Source organism: Paramisgurnus dabryanus, chromosome 10 (assembly GCF_030506205.2).
Source record: "Paramisgurnus dabryanus chromosome 10, PD_genome_1.1, whole genome shotgun sequence".
Classification (NCBI taxonomy): Eukaryota; Metazoa; Chordata; class Actinopteri; order Cypriniformes; family Cobitidae; genus Paramisgurnus; species Paramisgurnus dabryanus.
In genome coordinates, this window is record NC_133346.1 from 18,364,847 (window position 1) to 18,381,341 (window position 16,495).

Sequence of the window (16,495 nt, forward strand, 5' to 3'; positions counted from 1 at the left end):
TGTATGTGCTTAAACAAGTGCAGACATAAACTACAACAGCAAACACGGCAAGCGGCAATACGTGCCACAGACCGGATCGTGCCAAAAAAAGCTCTTTGGGGCACCGTGAGAATGTATGCAATAATGTGGCCCTGCACTTTGACACAGCCAAAATCACTTCTAGCTGTATGGAGTGTAGTTAACAGTATGAAATGTATAGAATGTGTAGTAAACTAAACAAATAAAAAAACACTTATTCTTGAAACAGAATTAAAACTAAACAACTTGGCAGTTTCTCTGATAACATTAAAAAAACGATTACAATGGCACAAACAACATATCGGTCATTAAAGAACACAGCGACACATTCACATGAGTTCAAATTAGTTTTTATACAGACACCTTGATAAACCAAAGACAAAAACAAAAGAAAAGAAAAAAAAAACTATAGTTGAAATCTTTCAAAGATTGGAACCTGCCGCCCATTTCGTCCCTGGGCTCGGACTTATGGGTAAAGGGAAAAAGGATGGAGGGTACAGACAGAGGTTGGCACGTCACCAGAGCAAGGCGCGTATCACGGTGCCACTGAGGCCAGAGCCAGGTCGCACCCTCTCCAGACCAGTTTGAACCAGTTTATTCAGTATTGGCAGCCACTAGCCGGCTTCACTAGTTCATCCTGTCCTGGAGTAGGCCGAGGTTGGTATGTGATGATGGTGTTTGTCACAGAAATGATTTTTGCTAGTTTCTCTTTTTCACATAGACAGAGGTTCGGAGTTTTTCTTTCCCCGCGACCGACAGTATTAGTTTCATTTCTCCTGGAAGATGTAGAGGTTGTTGGTGGTTGCCACGGCAATGATGTTTTCCTGCGGGTGCCAGGCGGTGTGTAGGATCTTCTTGTTGAAGTCCAAGCTGTCCACGCTGATCTCATCCTTCTTCCGTTTGCCGCCCGCGCACACCCTGCGAGGCTTCAGAACCTGACGGGGCTTGCAGCTCTCGCGCGAGGCCTCCAGGGTGACGTCCCTTCGCTGGGTGCGGTCCAACATTCGGAAGAAGTTGTTGTAGGATCCAGTCATCACCACACTAACAAAAAGCAAAAAAAAACAGAACCATAAAGATTTACCGCTATGTTAACAGACCTGCAAATCTACACTTTAAAACAAATGTTGCACTTAAATGTTTAAACAACTTGATTTACTAAGTCATATCAACTTTTTTGACTAAAATTATAATTTATAATGAAAATATTTTCATTTTGCAACTCGCCTAGAGTTAAATATTAGATTTTTTACCATTTTAGGAAACCATTCAACCGATCTACGGGTCTGGCGGTACCACTTTTAGCATAGCTTAGCACAATCCATTGAATCGGATTAGACCATTAGCATCATGCTCAAAAATAAGCTTTGGCATAATTTTGTTTGTAAAAAAAGTGCTGTGTGGGTGAATTTTATCTGTGCAAAATGACCTTGCGTACTGCAACGTGCACGTTTTGTGAAAAAAAAAAAGGTTTGTGCAATTAAATGTTATAGTTAGGTTGCAAAATTACTAGTAAAATATCGGTCAATTACACTACTAAACACTGCACTTTGCCAGATATAAGGTTAAAGCGATGTCTGATCGGTGTCTGTGGGACACCAGCCCAATAATAAAGGGCTACTTTTTAACTAACTAATCCTTTATACATACAAGTGTCAATACATGGACCAGCACTGTGACCCTAAACAAGGCACCTAACCCTCGTCTTGAACCTTTTGCAAGTTTTGCGTCAATAACAAACCAACCATGACATGCTAACCCAATCTTCCCCTGTCCCTGACCACAGGCATTCAGTCTGTCTATAAATGATAAGACACTTCTCTCCGAGATAAAGAGTTGGTCAAGGGCCCAGCAGGAGTGCCACGCAAGACTCGAGTTCTGTGTCTGCTAACTTTTAAATGAAAAAGGCTGATTGTGTTTTAAAGCAAACATACCAACAGATATAAATGAGAATCTAGCATTTTACCTGTACAGTTATTATTCTGTGTAGTTTATGTAATATACTGAAAAAAAAATTGTCAGGTTCGCTAAAGTTAGTGAGAAAGCCGTATTTATGTGAAGCTCGCCGTTCTCACAGTGTTTTTTTTTTTCAAAATGTCTTAGGGTTGCAAGAGAAAAAGTGTCTACGTTGTATGACAAGAAGAAAAAAGCCTCTGAAGAAAAGTGTTTTTGGGAGAATATTTCACACGCTGGCGTAGGTAAAAGCATAGGTTGCGCTTCCCACTGATGCCTCAGTTGCAAAGTTTCTACTTGACAGGTAAAGTTTCGAGAAATCCATTTAAAATCACTGCTAGTAAAAGTTGATGTAAGCTATGATTAGCAATGCTAGCCCTGGCACAAGTCAAGGTAAACATCTTAATTTGTCTGAAGTAGCCTTATGACCAAATGGTAAAGGTATCACGCTGAAATGTTCTAAAACCTTGTGTGTTTTTTATAATTCCAATGTGTTCACCATAGTATTTATTACACAAATGCAACAAGCTACTTCTCCATTGCAGATCATGTCTTGAGGCGTCAAGAAGTAAATAAAACACGGAAGGGAATTTGACATTTTGCATTGCACGACGATCTCTTGTACACACGTTTAATAGTCGTTCCCTCTCGGCAGCAGGTGGAGTGTTGCGCATGTGCATTTTTTCAAAAAGTGGAGAGCGTTCTTTTCTAAAATTCGAGAAAATCTTCCACTATACTTTTAAGATGTAAAATAAATCTTTGGTGTCCCCAGAGTACGTATGTAAAGTTTTACCTCAAAATATCATATATACACCTGAAAGTGCGGATGCGCAGAAAGCGAAAACTACCTAGGGACGAGCACGTACGACGGCTTTACGTAAACTTATCACCAGAATGATTGACAACTAGGAGCATGTTAAAATTGTCACTTTGTAGGTGACTCCTTGTAAATGCAAATGAGCTGATCTCTGCACTAAATGACAGTGCTGTGGTTGTATAGTGTAGATTAAGGGACAGTATTATCCCCTTCTGACATCAAAAGGGGAGCCAAATTTCAATGACCTTTTTTTCACATGCTTGCAGAGAATGGTTTACCAAAACTAAGTTACTGGGTTGATCTTTTTCACATTTTCTAGGTTGATAGAAGCACTGGGGACCCAATTATAGAACTTAAACATGGAAAAGTGAGATTTTCATCATATGTCCCCTTTAAAACTGCATAAACCACATTTAATAACAAATTCAGATACAAAAGAGATTATGCAGAAATGACAATAGAATAGCAAGTGTTTGTATATACAATGATCATATCTGACCTGTCATTCCCATTCCAGCAGCATTCAAATTTGTCAAAGATGCAGTCGTTCTCATAAAGCGAGCACAACTTACTCCTGAGGTACTCGTGAACCTGTGGAAGCAACAAGAGAAGATCGTGACCTCAAATACTACAAACAACCCCCTCAACACAAATCAACCAGATGACAGCATGTCAACCGTTCCCTCATCTGAACCATGATTGTCAATCTGATCTACAGTCTCTGGTGACTGCTGACTTTTTACATTCCATTGACATTGCAGTTACATAGTGCATATATCGCCCCCTACTGGCACTGACTTTAATTGGTATTAATCTTTTTTTAAACACATACTGGCATTTTGAATCAGTGACTCATTACAGGGGTACTGTCATATGCCAACAATTACATTTCATGCTTTTAAAATATATACATAGGTGACAAATATTAAACCACCTAAAATAACATATGATATCTGACATAACATCAGCAATACATTATTGAATTCTCACTTGGTATGTCTCAACAGGTCGATTCTCCATGTTGATGTCCCAGATTTTGACAGACAGATAGTCTCTGGTCATCATGTAGCGGCCATTGTGACTGAACTTGACATCAGAGATGGAGGAGATGATCTCGGAGAAGAAAGAGCGATTGCTTGGGTCTTCTGGTTCCTCAAACACTAAATAGGACAAAAACGCACCTTTTAGATATCTTAGCTAGCTTTGTGAGATGGATCTGCCTGTGCCGTTTCTCGTCTGATACTTGCATTTAGAGTGCTTGTCACAAAGTGCTGATGCCCGCATGTCGCACAGGCGAATGGTGCCTTTACTGCTGCTGTAGACGAAAGTGTTGCATTGGTGAGGGTGGAACTCAGCGGCTGTGATCACTTCCGTCAGCTCCTCCATATTCGCTGGCTTTATATCCACAATGTCTGGCACAGAGTTAAAGCCACAACACTACAGACAGAAAGACAACTCAAAACAATGTGTACTTTATAGTTCAAATATTTTTTTCCAATGTGCTTTGTAGGATACTGAAGCTGCGGTCTGTGATCTCTAGATGCCATAGGTTGATGCGCAGGTCGTCGGCAGACAGATAGGTCTCATTGTCGCTGTTGACCGAGATGGAGTTAATGTGATAGGTATGGGCATTAGCGAAGACCCTGCGTGGGCTGGCCTCAACCATGAGATCCATAGGCCTGAATACTGGCACCTGTAGAATAGAGCAGAGGTTATAATAGAGAAATAGAAAATGAATGGTGTAACCCACAGTATCAAGGTAAAAGACGACATACAGACATCGACTTTTGTTACGGAGTTGTAAATATCACTTCTCCATCTTTGTTTTTACCAAGTGAAAATGCAACGCTACATCTCTCAGATTTTATTGGTCTGAGGGAGGGGTTCAAGAATATAAATCACATCGCTTGTGGTCCACATAGAATTGATGGACTGAACATTTTTGGGGATGTGTGTGTCAGGCTACCGAAATGTACCAAAGAAATGTACCCGACCCAAAATGACCCGAATCACTTTTTACCCAAACCTGACATGCATATATTTTTTTAATGTAAACTGCACCAACATGTGTGCAGTCTGCATCCCCACACGCATCAGTAAGACAGAAAGAAACCCCCCTTGACCTCGCATGCAAGGTCCACTGCTCTCTTTATTTTCCTGTTGTTGTTTAACAACGACACAAAGGTAATTGCTAAAATGTGCATTCAAAATTGATTGACAGGTCTCTCTCAACAAAAATTAAGCTACCGACAGCCACATTATGTCACAAGTAGGGATGCAGCGATTAACCGGTTTCACTATTAACCGTGCTTGAAAATGTCACGGTTAAGTAATCGTGTGTTTTGTTTCACGAACACACAAACCACATCCACAAACCACCAAAAGGGTGCACTGTATGACAAAGCCCCAGAATATGCATGACGCGTCTCTTGGTGGTCCGTGCATCTGATTTGTGTGTGCGTGCATGACACGTGTGTGTGTGTGTGTGTGTGTGTGTGTGTGCGCCTGCATACATACATGAAAAAGCCACATTCCAATCGGTCTGTACAACATTAAAAACCTCCTGCTCGCGGATCAAACCGGACGGTTTGCTGGTGCTCAAACTCGGGCTGGGGCTCCTGGTAGTCTGACTGACTGCATTTAATTACGTTGAGTCATTGTAACGCATAAATGATTAATGAATTAATAGCATGAGTTAACACATTAATGCTGCCAGCCCTAATATTTATATTTGATTTTTGTGTAATATTAAGCTACACCTGTCAAAATGACTTGCAGTACCTGGTCCTAGTATTATACGTTTTGAAAGGCTCTTACCATTTTTACTAATACTTTAAACAAACCAAAATAAAAGACATGTTTATTCAGTCCAAATGTAAAATTAAATTTATTCAAAAGATCATTAAAATGAATAAAGGTTTCAAAAGGCACCTATACTGTTTAAGTCAAAAGGCACCTAGGTTATTATTATTAATCCAAGAATTGTAGAAAAAAATACACAAACTGAAAATACAAAAGAATTTGTACATTAATGTTGTAAAATAAATGAATCCATAATAACCGTACAACCGTGATTATTTATTAAACCGTACCATCAAAATCTATAATTGTTGCATCCCTAGTCGCAAGCACCCTTGGCAAACAAAGGGGAGGTTGGAAAAAGACTCGATGCACACACACACACACATGCATGCCTTCAAAGAAATGGACACCATACTTCAGTCTAAGTCTCAGTGTGTCTGTTGTGCTGGAAGACAAGGTGCACCAGGCAGTTGTTTGCAAGTATACGCACCCGTAGAGTTGTGATAGTAGTAGCATCTCTATAGCGGCCGTCCTCCTCTTTAAGATTGTATCCCTCTGGTCTCTTGTCTCGTTCGCTAATCTTCCACAACTTAATAGTTTTATCTGCAATGAAAAAAGTAAAAAACAGCTTAACTTCAATCATACCAAAATAATCAGGTAACACAATCCCCCTGCCTTCCAATATCAGTTTACACTAAGAACTAGTTTGACTTGTAAAAAAAATAAAATAATGCGGAACATGAAAGTGTTTGGTGGCTTCCAAATTCATCCCTGTTTGGATCCTAAGGAATGAATGGAGCTAGGCTGAATGCTAACACATTCACAACATGCTATACAAAGATTAAGTGTACGCATTGAAAAAAGATAGGGATGTATTAATTTGTCTAGGTTGAGGTAGGAACATTGTTAAATATTGAAAATGGTGGTGTTCCAAAACATCTGCAAAATTGTTCCCACACCAAATTTTTCCCAGTGTGGTTAGACGCTCAGCATTAGGTTGATTCATAGAGTCTTTATAAATACACACAGGTTGCATAACACAATCGCAAACATTTCTACACTGCATGAAGACACTTGCAGTGAGTCAGAATGGAAAGAAAGTGATTTAGAGAATTAGCTGGGCCTAATTCAACCCCTCAGGACTCAGCATTGAACAATGCATCGTGTGTACCACTCTATGCTTTAATCTGTTCATAACTTTTAAGAATATTCATTACATTTTGTTTCTCAATTTTGCACATAAGACATTATTACAAACGCCCTTTGGCAAAAAAAAAAAAAAAACAACTGCAGCCAAGCATTTACTCACCATTTGTAGACAACAAAAACTGTGCAGCATTCTTCTGTGGTAGCCAGCGAATCTTGTTAATCTTTTCTTCGATTTCCAAGCTCTTCAGGTAGTCAAACTCAGGCTCATGGCTCTGAAATGTGCTGTAAACATTGTATTCACTACGGCACGGTGACTGACTCTTGTTCTGGAGAACCATAAAGGAAACCACAGTCAGAACGACAGGCGTGAAAAAAATAAAAGCGGAAATAATGTTGGATTTAGGGCTGTGATGGTGGCAGTATTTACCACCGTGGTGGTAATACACAAATTCAATTTCGAGAATATTTAGAGTTGTGCTGTGGTTATGACAACCGTCACAGCCCTAATTGGATTGGATGAATGTTTGGAAGTTTTACCTCGGTCTCTTGTTGAAAGATGACAACCCGACCGCCTTTGTCCCCTGTGGCTAGCAGCTCCCCTGAGTGGTTGAACTCCACAGTAGAGATGATGTCGGCTGTTAGGTGGGCAGAAACATACATGCACTTAAAACTTGTCAAATTTCCTTAAATTTTGTATACCCAATTTTGATCAAGGCACAATATGCTATTTCACCTTTAAAGGTCAGTAAACAACAACCGTGTAGCTCGATGACGCTGTTAAACAGCGTGGAATGATGGCCGTTGTAGTCGACTCACAAAGCATGTTTATGGGTGATGTTATGAGTGGGCAATAAACTGGTAGAAATTTGTCCACGGTAGAGATTTTGGACTATCGTCTCAATCGAGGTTACGCACCCATGTCACGTTGCTGTGCACGTGGTCAGGAAAACTTAACGTCTGTACACATATTTAAAGGAATATTCAATTTTCTTAAAAGAAAAATCCAGATAATTTACTCACCACCATGTCATCCAAAATGTTGATGTCTTTCTTTGTTCAGTCGAGAAGTAATTATGTTTTTTGAGGAAAACATTGCAGGATTTTTCTCATTTTAATGGACTTAAACAGAGCCCAACATTTAACACTTAACTCAACACTTAACAATTTTTTCAATGGAGTTTCACAGGACTCTAAACGATCCCAAACGAGGCATAAGGGTCTTATCTAGCGAAACGATTGTCATTTTTGACAAGAAAAATAAAAAATATGCTCTTTTAAACCACAACTTTTCGCCTAGGTCCGGTCCAGCGTGACCTAACGTAAATGCGTAGTGACGTAGGGAGGTCACGTGTTACATATATAAAACGCACATTTGCAGACCATTGTAAACAATTAACGGACACAAAGACATTAATTAGTATCAGTTGACATACAACAACTTAGGAACGGTCCTCTTTCAACACACTTGTAAACACTGGGGCGGAGTTTCGCGTTCGTTCTCTGTGACCTCTTGACGTCATGACGTATTGCGTGGGGTTACGCTGACGCATCACGACCGGATCTAGACGAAAAGTTGTGGTTTAAAAGTGCATATTTGTATTTTTCTTGTCAAAAATGACAATTGTTTCGCTGGATAAGACCCTTATGCCTCGATTGGGATCGTTTAGAGTCCTTTGAAACTCCGTTGAAAAAAATTGTTAAGTGTTGAGTTAAGTATTAAATGTTGGGCTCTATTTAAGTCCATTAAAATGAGAAAAATCCTGCAATGTTTTCCTCAAAAAACATAATTTCTTCTTGACTGAACAAAGAAAGACATCAACATTTTGGATGACATGGTGGTGAGTAAATTATCTGGATTTTTCTTTTAAGAAAATGGACTATTCCTTTAAACACAGCAGTTTAAAAACAAGTTATTTTAAGCCATTAAAACACAATCAACAGTGTTACATGCGCGTACAAGTCGCCCACCGCTTTATGGGCCTTAAATACATATATGCATCAAAATTCGCGTCTGAATTCAAACATTGTTGAAAACACTTTGGGATAATGCAAGTACACATGTGAACAAAATAACAATATGCTAGTGTTTTTTTTATATTTTAACTTCTTACACCCTGAAGCTATTTTGGGGATTTTCGCCTGGATTTGGCCTACCCAATTTCAAAAGCATCCCATACCCACATGCAGAGGTTTACATACAAAAGTTTGGTATCATTTTACAGGTAACCCTTTGAAATTACATAAAACACTGTTAAAAGTGCTCAACATGGTTGTATGTGATGTCAGGCCTCTAATAAACACAAAAATAAATAGGCGCTTTTTGATGTTTTTTCTAAAGTTTTTATTTGAAAGTATATTACTCTGGCTCTGGGTATCTCAGGTCCCTGCAAACAGTTTTGTTTGATTCCAGCAATTGTCAGCTTACAGAGGAAAAAGGAATTTTTTCTCTATCATAATCTATGCAAAAGTTATTTTACTCCAACTGAAGGGAGGAATAATACCCTTTTTGTATAACATTTCTGCCTAAAAACATTTGAAGTGCTCCCATAACCACATACAGTGGAATAAATGCAATTTCTTTATATCATTTTAAAGAAAACCCTTTGAAGTTACATAAAAAGCTGCTGTTTGTGACAAATATTGTTATTCATGTTGTTTTTCATATGATGAAACACCAAATTTTCTTTTTTATGTTGTAAACACTGTCTTTGATAGTGTATAACTCTGGTTCTGTGTGCTCTAGCAGACTGTAGACAGTTCTGGCTGTTACCAGCAGCAGACAGTAAACACCCAAAAAAAGAATGAACTCTTTATCATGTCGCATTCAAAAGATATTCTTATTTTACTGAAGGGTGCGGAAATACATTTTTCATAAAAATATTAATTTTTTGTTTTGCACATATAATAAAAAGCTAGGGATTAATTATGCAAACAACCAAAGAAAATGCTGTGAATGGACTCATTGTTTAGAGTAGGACCTAAAATAAAAGATGATGTATCATTTTTGGCTATATGTGCTATCTGAGGCAGTTCACACTCAAGTTTCACATATGTTTACAAAAGACAATTTTTTACCTTATTATTCATTCGATGATTGTTGGATATGTGTTGATAATAGAACAAAAATAATGCTGTAGCCTTATTCCTGAGAGTGAGAGCTTTCATTTGATATAAGACTTGCCCATATTTGTCATTTTTGAAAAATATGAAATATGTAAATATTAAATGATATAATAAAATATTGGGGGGGTGATAGTGTAAATTAAGTGTAAATAACTTTCTTACAGTAAAAGATGTGTCAAAGTGATGCATATCTGCAGAAAGTAGAGACTCTAAGCTTTCAAACAGTATCTCATATGTGTTACTGGGGTCCATGACGGAGCATCAAAGATTAAAAGAATATTTTATATTAAGTCAAAATACGAAATTCTGGACCCGGGACAGGGTCCTCAGGGTTGAAGAGGTTAATGCAAAAATCTTACATATTGTGCATTTAAATAAGGTCATAAATTAAAGGGTAGTTTACTCTAAACCCATAATTACCAGTATGAGTATCTTTATTTTGTTAAACACAAAAGAAAATATTTTAAGAAAAAATGCACACTGTTGACGGTACCCATTAACTTCAAAGGTTTTTGTTTTTCCTTCTATGGAAGTCAGTGGGTACTGTCAGCTGTTTGCTTACCATAATTTATCAAAATATCTCCTTTTGTGTTCAACAGAATAAAGAAGCTCATACTCACACACTACAACAAGTTAAAATCAAAAACAAACTGTGGAAAATAGTTTAACAAAACCCAAACAAGAAGTATTAACATTTATGAAAGTGTATATTTACATACTAATATATGAAAATGTCTATAACTATATGTATTGATTTTTGCCATATTTTGGGTACTTCATATTTAATTCGCTTTAAAGATTTAGCAACCAGAATTTAGACTCATTTTTGCCTTGACCGACTGAACCAGAATCTTTAAATATAACTGCACACACACACACACACACACACACACACACACACACACACACACACACACATCTGTAACCTAGATGCAATTCTGAGACAGCTGCCTCACTGTTCCTGCATCAGTCATAGATGGGCAGCTGGACGCACAAAATGCAGTGGACTGACTCATACAAATTTAACCCTTTGTTAACCGGCAGAGCAGAAGGACACAGAAGAAAAGAATAAACCCTTTGTGCAAGACCACATCCCACAGGGGCCAATAAAGGGGGCTAGAGATTCCCTGGGTGTATTTTTGCGTGCAAAGAAAGTCACTGCACCAGACTAAAAGACTAATAAAAGAGACCATCTCATTTTGAAAAAGCCCAGGAGCTTTCGGAAGTATCTAAGGCAAGTGCTTAAATCACAGTGAACCCTTTAGGCAAAGATGTTCTAGGTCTTTAGATTTGGTGGGGCATTTATTCAATTATCCATCGGTTTGGTAATGCATTAAACATTTATCATACTTAAGAATATTGATAACATCATGAATATTGCATTTATATTAATGCACTTTTCATTTATTAGTAAAGTCGCTCACCTGCCCTTTATGGGAAAACCTAAGAGTATGGCATTAATAAGGTAGACACTTTCACAGCGTTTCTGATATAAACCTCAACGGCAAAAATGCAGTTTTTTTTGCAGATCAGTTTTTGCAACAGTTCATTTAAATAGACTGGTTCACAACACACAGCACCATTAAAGATTCAGATTCAATTTTGCGTGTTTTACAAGCCTTACTCTTAGACTGATGTTATACATGATATTTGTTAAAATGGTGCATGGTAATACTATTTTGGGGTTATTTAGTGCACACCATTTCAATGCAATTATATTAATATTGTAGGCTAACATAAAACAACAAACAATTGCTCAAAAACAAGACTTCTTAGCTATAGTGCCTAACCAGACAAAGCAGTAAAAAAAGCAAAATACATGATTCACAAACAGCTTTGGCATGAACATGAATCAACATGTAATACAAGCTCTCCATGCATACACATAAATGAATGCACAGTTATGTCTATAATCCACAATGAACGTGGCCTTGAGGAAGTGCAACTAATGCATAAGCATCTTACCCATTAAAAGGTTATATAGCTATAACAATGCACTACAGACATATGGAGATTTTTCATTGCATAATACCCAACGGTTTGGGTCAGGTCAGCTTACTTCTGGGGGCTTTTCCACTAGGTGCAGTATGTAGTACCCGATACTTTTTTTACTACCACCTCGGTTGGGGTTCCAATTGACCCAAGCTAATACCAAAACGTGACGCAAAAACACAGTAGATCACTGATTGGTCTAAGAGAATCGTCCCTAATGTAAAAGATTAGCTTTACCTTCATGCTAGCTTGCGCTGTCTCGAGCAAACATGTTGTCATCTGTGTTCTGCTCTAAGTTCCCAAACTCCCTTTTAGCGATGAAAAACATCCACAGGTTGAGAATCAGGAACACCAAAACAGTTTTTTTTTCCATATTTGCAGTTTGTGGCAGCACATTCGCAACGCGCATGTTCTCATATATGCTTAAATGCTACTTAAATGAGGCTCAGCGGAGCGCGATGGCTGACCCCACGGTGTTTGTACAGAAACTGTCATGTGATAAACGCAATGTCCTAGCATCTATTTGTTGTGGTCAATTTTTATTTTGTGGTGGACTGACAAATAAATGAATGTATGGGAATGTACAACGACGCTCTCACTTGTATGATGTCACAGCAGTAGGCAGCGCAAATATAACAACACGCCTATAATCCTTCCCACTCTGAAGTGTTACTAAACTCGATGGAAAAGCTAACCAGGCCAAACTGAGGTGAGCTGACCCAAATCAAACTGTGGGGTACTATGCAATGGAAATGGTTCTTATAAATTTCCAACCAAGTGTTCTGCATTACAAACAAATTAAGCTAAATGTTGGAAACTGAACATTGTGCAGTTTAGAACAATTTGTTCTTTGATAAAATAAGACCTGCAGGGCTATTGGAGACTCCTAAGGAGAGCCAGAGCTGATAAATATATAAGGGCCATAAAGCCTAATACAGCTCAACACAGATCAGTTCTGGCTAATGTTGATGGCAATCTAGTTTGATAAATCAAGCAAAACAAATAACACCCTACAAATCCCATAATTTCAACCTGGTAGCTATTTAAATCATGTACACTGGAAAAAAATATTAGGCTATGTTCACACCGCACGTGAAAGTGACCCTGACACTGACTTTTTGCCCTAATGTGACCTATATCTGATTTTCTTATGACAGTCTTAACAGCACTCAGATTTTTTCAAATCAGACCCAGGACACTTTCATGTGTGGTCCTTAATTGGATACATATCTGATGTATTGTAATGCGACTTGAGTCTGAATGGCCATGTCGCATTTCATCAGACTTTATGAGCAGCATCCATGTTCATTTCGGCAAACATCGCATGCTGCGTCTGATGTCATATCATCTTCTGCTCCTGAGGGTCACTTGATGTCGCATTTAAATGATAATGTGAAAAATCCGAACTGAGCATAAAGACCTGCAGTGTGAACTAACTAAGCCTTAGTCAAACTGACTAAAAAGTATTTTGTTTAGCATGCATCATTCATACAGATACAGATTATCTACAAAATACACGTACATAACCCCATGCCAGTCAAACCTCGTATAAAAGCAATAATAGAAGCCACAGCTGCTTTTAGGTTGTATTTAATTAATGTAATGTGTAATGAACATTTTTGTAAAGTGAATTGTTGAGCCATGATACAAATGCATGTGTGCATCAGAATAGCACTACCTCCACCACATTTTCATATAAGAAAAACCCTGAGATGGGTAAGGATGTGGTCAGTTTGAGTTTATTTACGGGCACTCACCTTCGGCTACGTCATCATCGATCGCCCCTTTTACTTGCGAAAAGCACCATTGCACATCATTGCCCCCGCCTCCGGCTCCTAAACCAATATAAACAAAAAACAACAACTTTTGAGACAAACAGATTTAAAACCCCTGATGGTAAAAAAAATATAAGTGATTGTTTTCTAATGTTGGATTGGTGTTCTTAATCGCTTTTAAAACAAAAGAGAAAAAGCTAAGCAACAATACAAAGCAGAGAAGGCAGTCAGTGAAGAAAAGAAGTAGAGTTCATGTCCATTTACTCAGGTCTACATAATATAAATTTGTTATACATTCATAGTTTCAGACACACAATAAAGCCAAAGGCTCAAAAACTCTTAAACAGTAAAATATGAGTGTTTATAGCAATATAGCAGTTTTCATTATCTGTAAGTGATGCTCTTGCATCATGTTTTAATGAGTGGGAAGAACAGGCTGAGGCAAATCCCAGTGGACTGTACGGCAGAGCCAAACTGGTTGGGTTTGTTCACAAGGCAAGTGAGTACAGGAGACTGAATATGGGCAAAACAACCAGCCTTGTTGCCTGCTTCGATAAGAAAATATGATTTTTACTTTTTTAGTGATTCAATTATTAAGTAATTTGGAAAGGAGAAAAGAATTTTGCTAAAGCAGTGCATACAATTTAAATTGATGGACAATAAAATTAATTCATGTAAAATTCAAAGTCAAGTAACCATGGTTTATTGGTGGATTGCTCGCCATTTGTATCATTAACATAGTTTTAATACAAATGTCATGGGTAAACTGTGGTTACTGTAAGTTAGTTAAACTTCCCCAAGTGATGCAGATGGTTATACAGCACGTATAATTTCCTATCAATGACGTTGAACTGAATGCCCCACCCTTAAACCTCACGACAATTTTTTGAGATTTGTAGTCCCAGCATCTAATCAATAAAATTTTAAAAAATAAAATCTTCACATTCTTTAAGATTTTGGTTTTAGCGGTCACGGGAGGAAGCGCGCGGCGGTTTATCAGCTGCACATGACTCTGCAGATGCCGGTAAAAGTTCGCTAGTTTATTAAAGATGATTAAAAGAAAACTATACGTCGAGCAGATTCATACATCAATCTAGGTGATTTGTATATACATACAGAGTAAGAGGCTGGTAATGTATCGATAAATGATTATAACAACTGATATAAGAAATATCAAGGAGCCTGAGCATGTATCTCAGCTAACAAACGATGAGGGCTTATCACATTTTCATACAAATGTACACCATCTTTAAAACACCTGGCACTAATGTTACATAACACTCAAGATCAAAGAGAAGGGCCAGTCACTAGTAAAACATGCGAAAATGATCGTCACGTCCATTAAAACCCGATTTGCTCATTTTCTGGCTAACTGGAGGGAAACGAGGCAGCTAAGTGGCTAGGCTACTGTCAGTAACGCTAATGATGGCTTCATTACAATCTTTGCATTAGCGGGCAACACACTGTATGCGATGGATGAAACAAACAGAAGCAGACGTCATACACACCGCAGTTTGATTAAAAAACTCAGATTCAGCAGCTCATAAACTTATTACCTGCCATGGCGAGAGAGGCGATGTCGGACCCAAGTCTTGATAAGCAGTGTGAAGGCAGCGACCACAGCAAGATTTCCAAGACAGTCGCCGGAAATGTGGAATTTCAAAATAAAAGCACTTGGACGTAAACACTGTAGAACAATCTGCCATTAGTAATAATAGATAATAACTATAAATAAAGGCAAAGTAATAAATGCAATAAATAGTCAGTGATTTCAGTTATGCACAGTAATTATGATGTAAACAATATGATAATGCTGTTGTTGCACCTTCAGAGATTTGTACTGTACATCAGTCTGTCTTAAATCCATTTTAACTTATTTTCCTCAAATGCTCTTTATGTAATTATACATTACATTTACAACATAATACACGTCTAACAGATATTTCGTGAATTGCGTAGTGCTGACTGTTGTTAAATCCTAATGCATCCCAATTTCTCACACAGTACCAATAGAGACTTTTAATGATACATGATATTGGAATCTTGGCAGTAAAGAGAATTTAAATAATGACAATAACCCAATTTCAAAGTCCTATTTAGTTCATGAGGATATACTGATGGCTGTGTAATGTAAACATGTAAAACACAAATATTCCTTTGAGGTCTAATGAAAACTATAGAATTTATTTATGTGGTAATTAAATGCACTATATAAATAAATATTTACATTATTTTAAATTAACAAATAAATAAACAACTAAGCAACAAATAACATTTTAGTTTTTTTTTTCAAATCACGAATATTATGAAAACAAATATAGTCTTGTAACAATAGTTCTATTTTTTTTTTAATTAATATCTTAAAAAAGGTTGTACTTATAGTTTGAAAAAAATCTCCAAATATTGCATCTATTGCGTCACTTCCGCCTCTTACCTTCGCTTGCTGCAGATGCTTTGTGGTAGCTGGACTGATTTAAAAACTTTGCCGGGTTTGTTTTATTGAAGTCAAATCGTCTGAGAATGAATGAAAACGGATCTTAAAACGAAGCCTTACTGATATTTCTTATGTTCACTTTTAAATCTTAAAGACTCCCTGACTTTTTCCCACTATCCTCCCTCTTTTGCTGTATCCTCCTACACTCCTCTCAACATTCAAAATGGCGCATCCGCTCCCTGAATTGACGTCATCAACATTGGCCATTCATTACGCGTGTGTGGAGGGTGTAAAAGCCCTCAAGCTGATTGGATGCTACCGGGGCTGATGATGTAACGTTTTTATGTTTATGTAATTTGCTTCAAAGGATGCACACTTTATTTAGGTAATGATGACAATCAGTATGCAGTATCACAATAACAACAAATAGTAAGG

At 37.7% G+C, this 16,495-nt stretch overlaps 1 protein-coding gene across 2 annotated transcripts; it reads right to left on the bottom strand.

The window, feature by feature from the left end:
* Nucleotides 1-352: 352 nt before the first annotated feature.
* On the bottom strand, nt 353-16,260 carry ppp2r2ab (protein phosphatase 2, regulatory subunit B, alpha b). 2 transcript variants are annotated; one of them, XM_073816058.1, is made up of 11 exons: nt 16,061-16,260; nt 15,181-15,313; nt 13,609-13,690; nt 7,274-7,371; nt 6,897-7,062; nt 6,078-6,190; nt 4,301-4,478; nt 4,033-4,197; nt 3,776-3,945; nt 3,285-3,376; nt 353-1,059 (listed from the first exon to the last, which is right to left on the bottom strand). In XM_073816058.1, exons 2-11 carry the CDS (start codon nt 15,187-15,189, stop codon nt 786-788), a joined length of 1,347 nt encoding a protein of 448 aa, XP_073672159.1. In that variant the 5' UTR covers nt 15,190-15,313; nt 16,061-16,260; the 3' UTR covers nt 353-785. The 2 variants fall into 2 exon arrangements, with proteins under 2 accessions (XP_073672159.1, XP_065146554.1); XM_065290482.2 differs by having other exon boundaries at nt 13,609-13,686; nt 15,183-15,313; nt 16,061-16,258.
* Between the last annotated feature and the right edge of the window lie 235 nt (nt 16,261-16,495).

Bases quoted from the DNA above. Each gene is read 5' to 3' on its own strand.
- ppp2r2ab (XM_073816058.1), bottom strand. The intron at 3,946-4,032 runs GCAAGTATCAGA...TGTCCTATTTAG, and splicing joins TTGTGACAAGCACTCTAAAT to TGTTTGAGGAACCAGAAGAC. The intron at 3,377-3,775 runs GTGAGAATTCAA...TTGCTTCCACAG, and splicing joins GACCTGTTGAGACATACCAA to GTTCACGAGTACCTCAGGAG.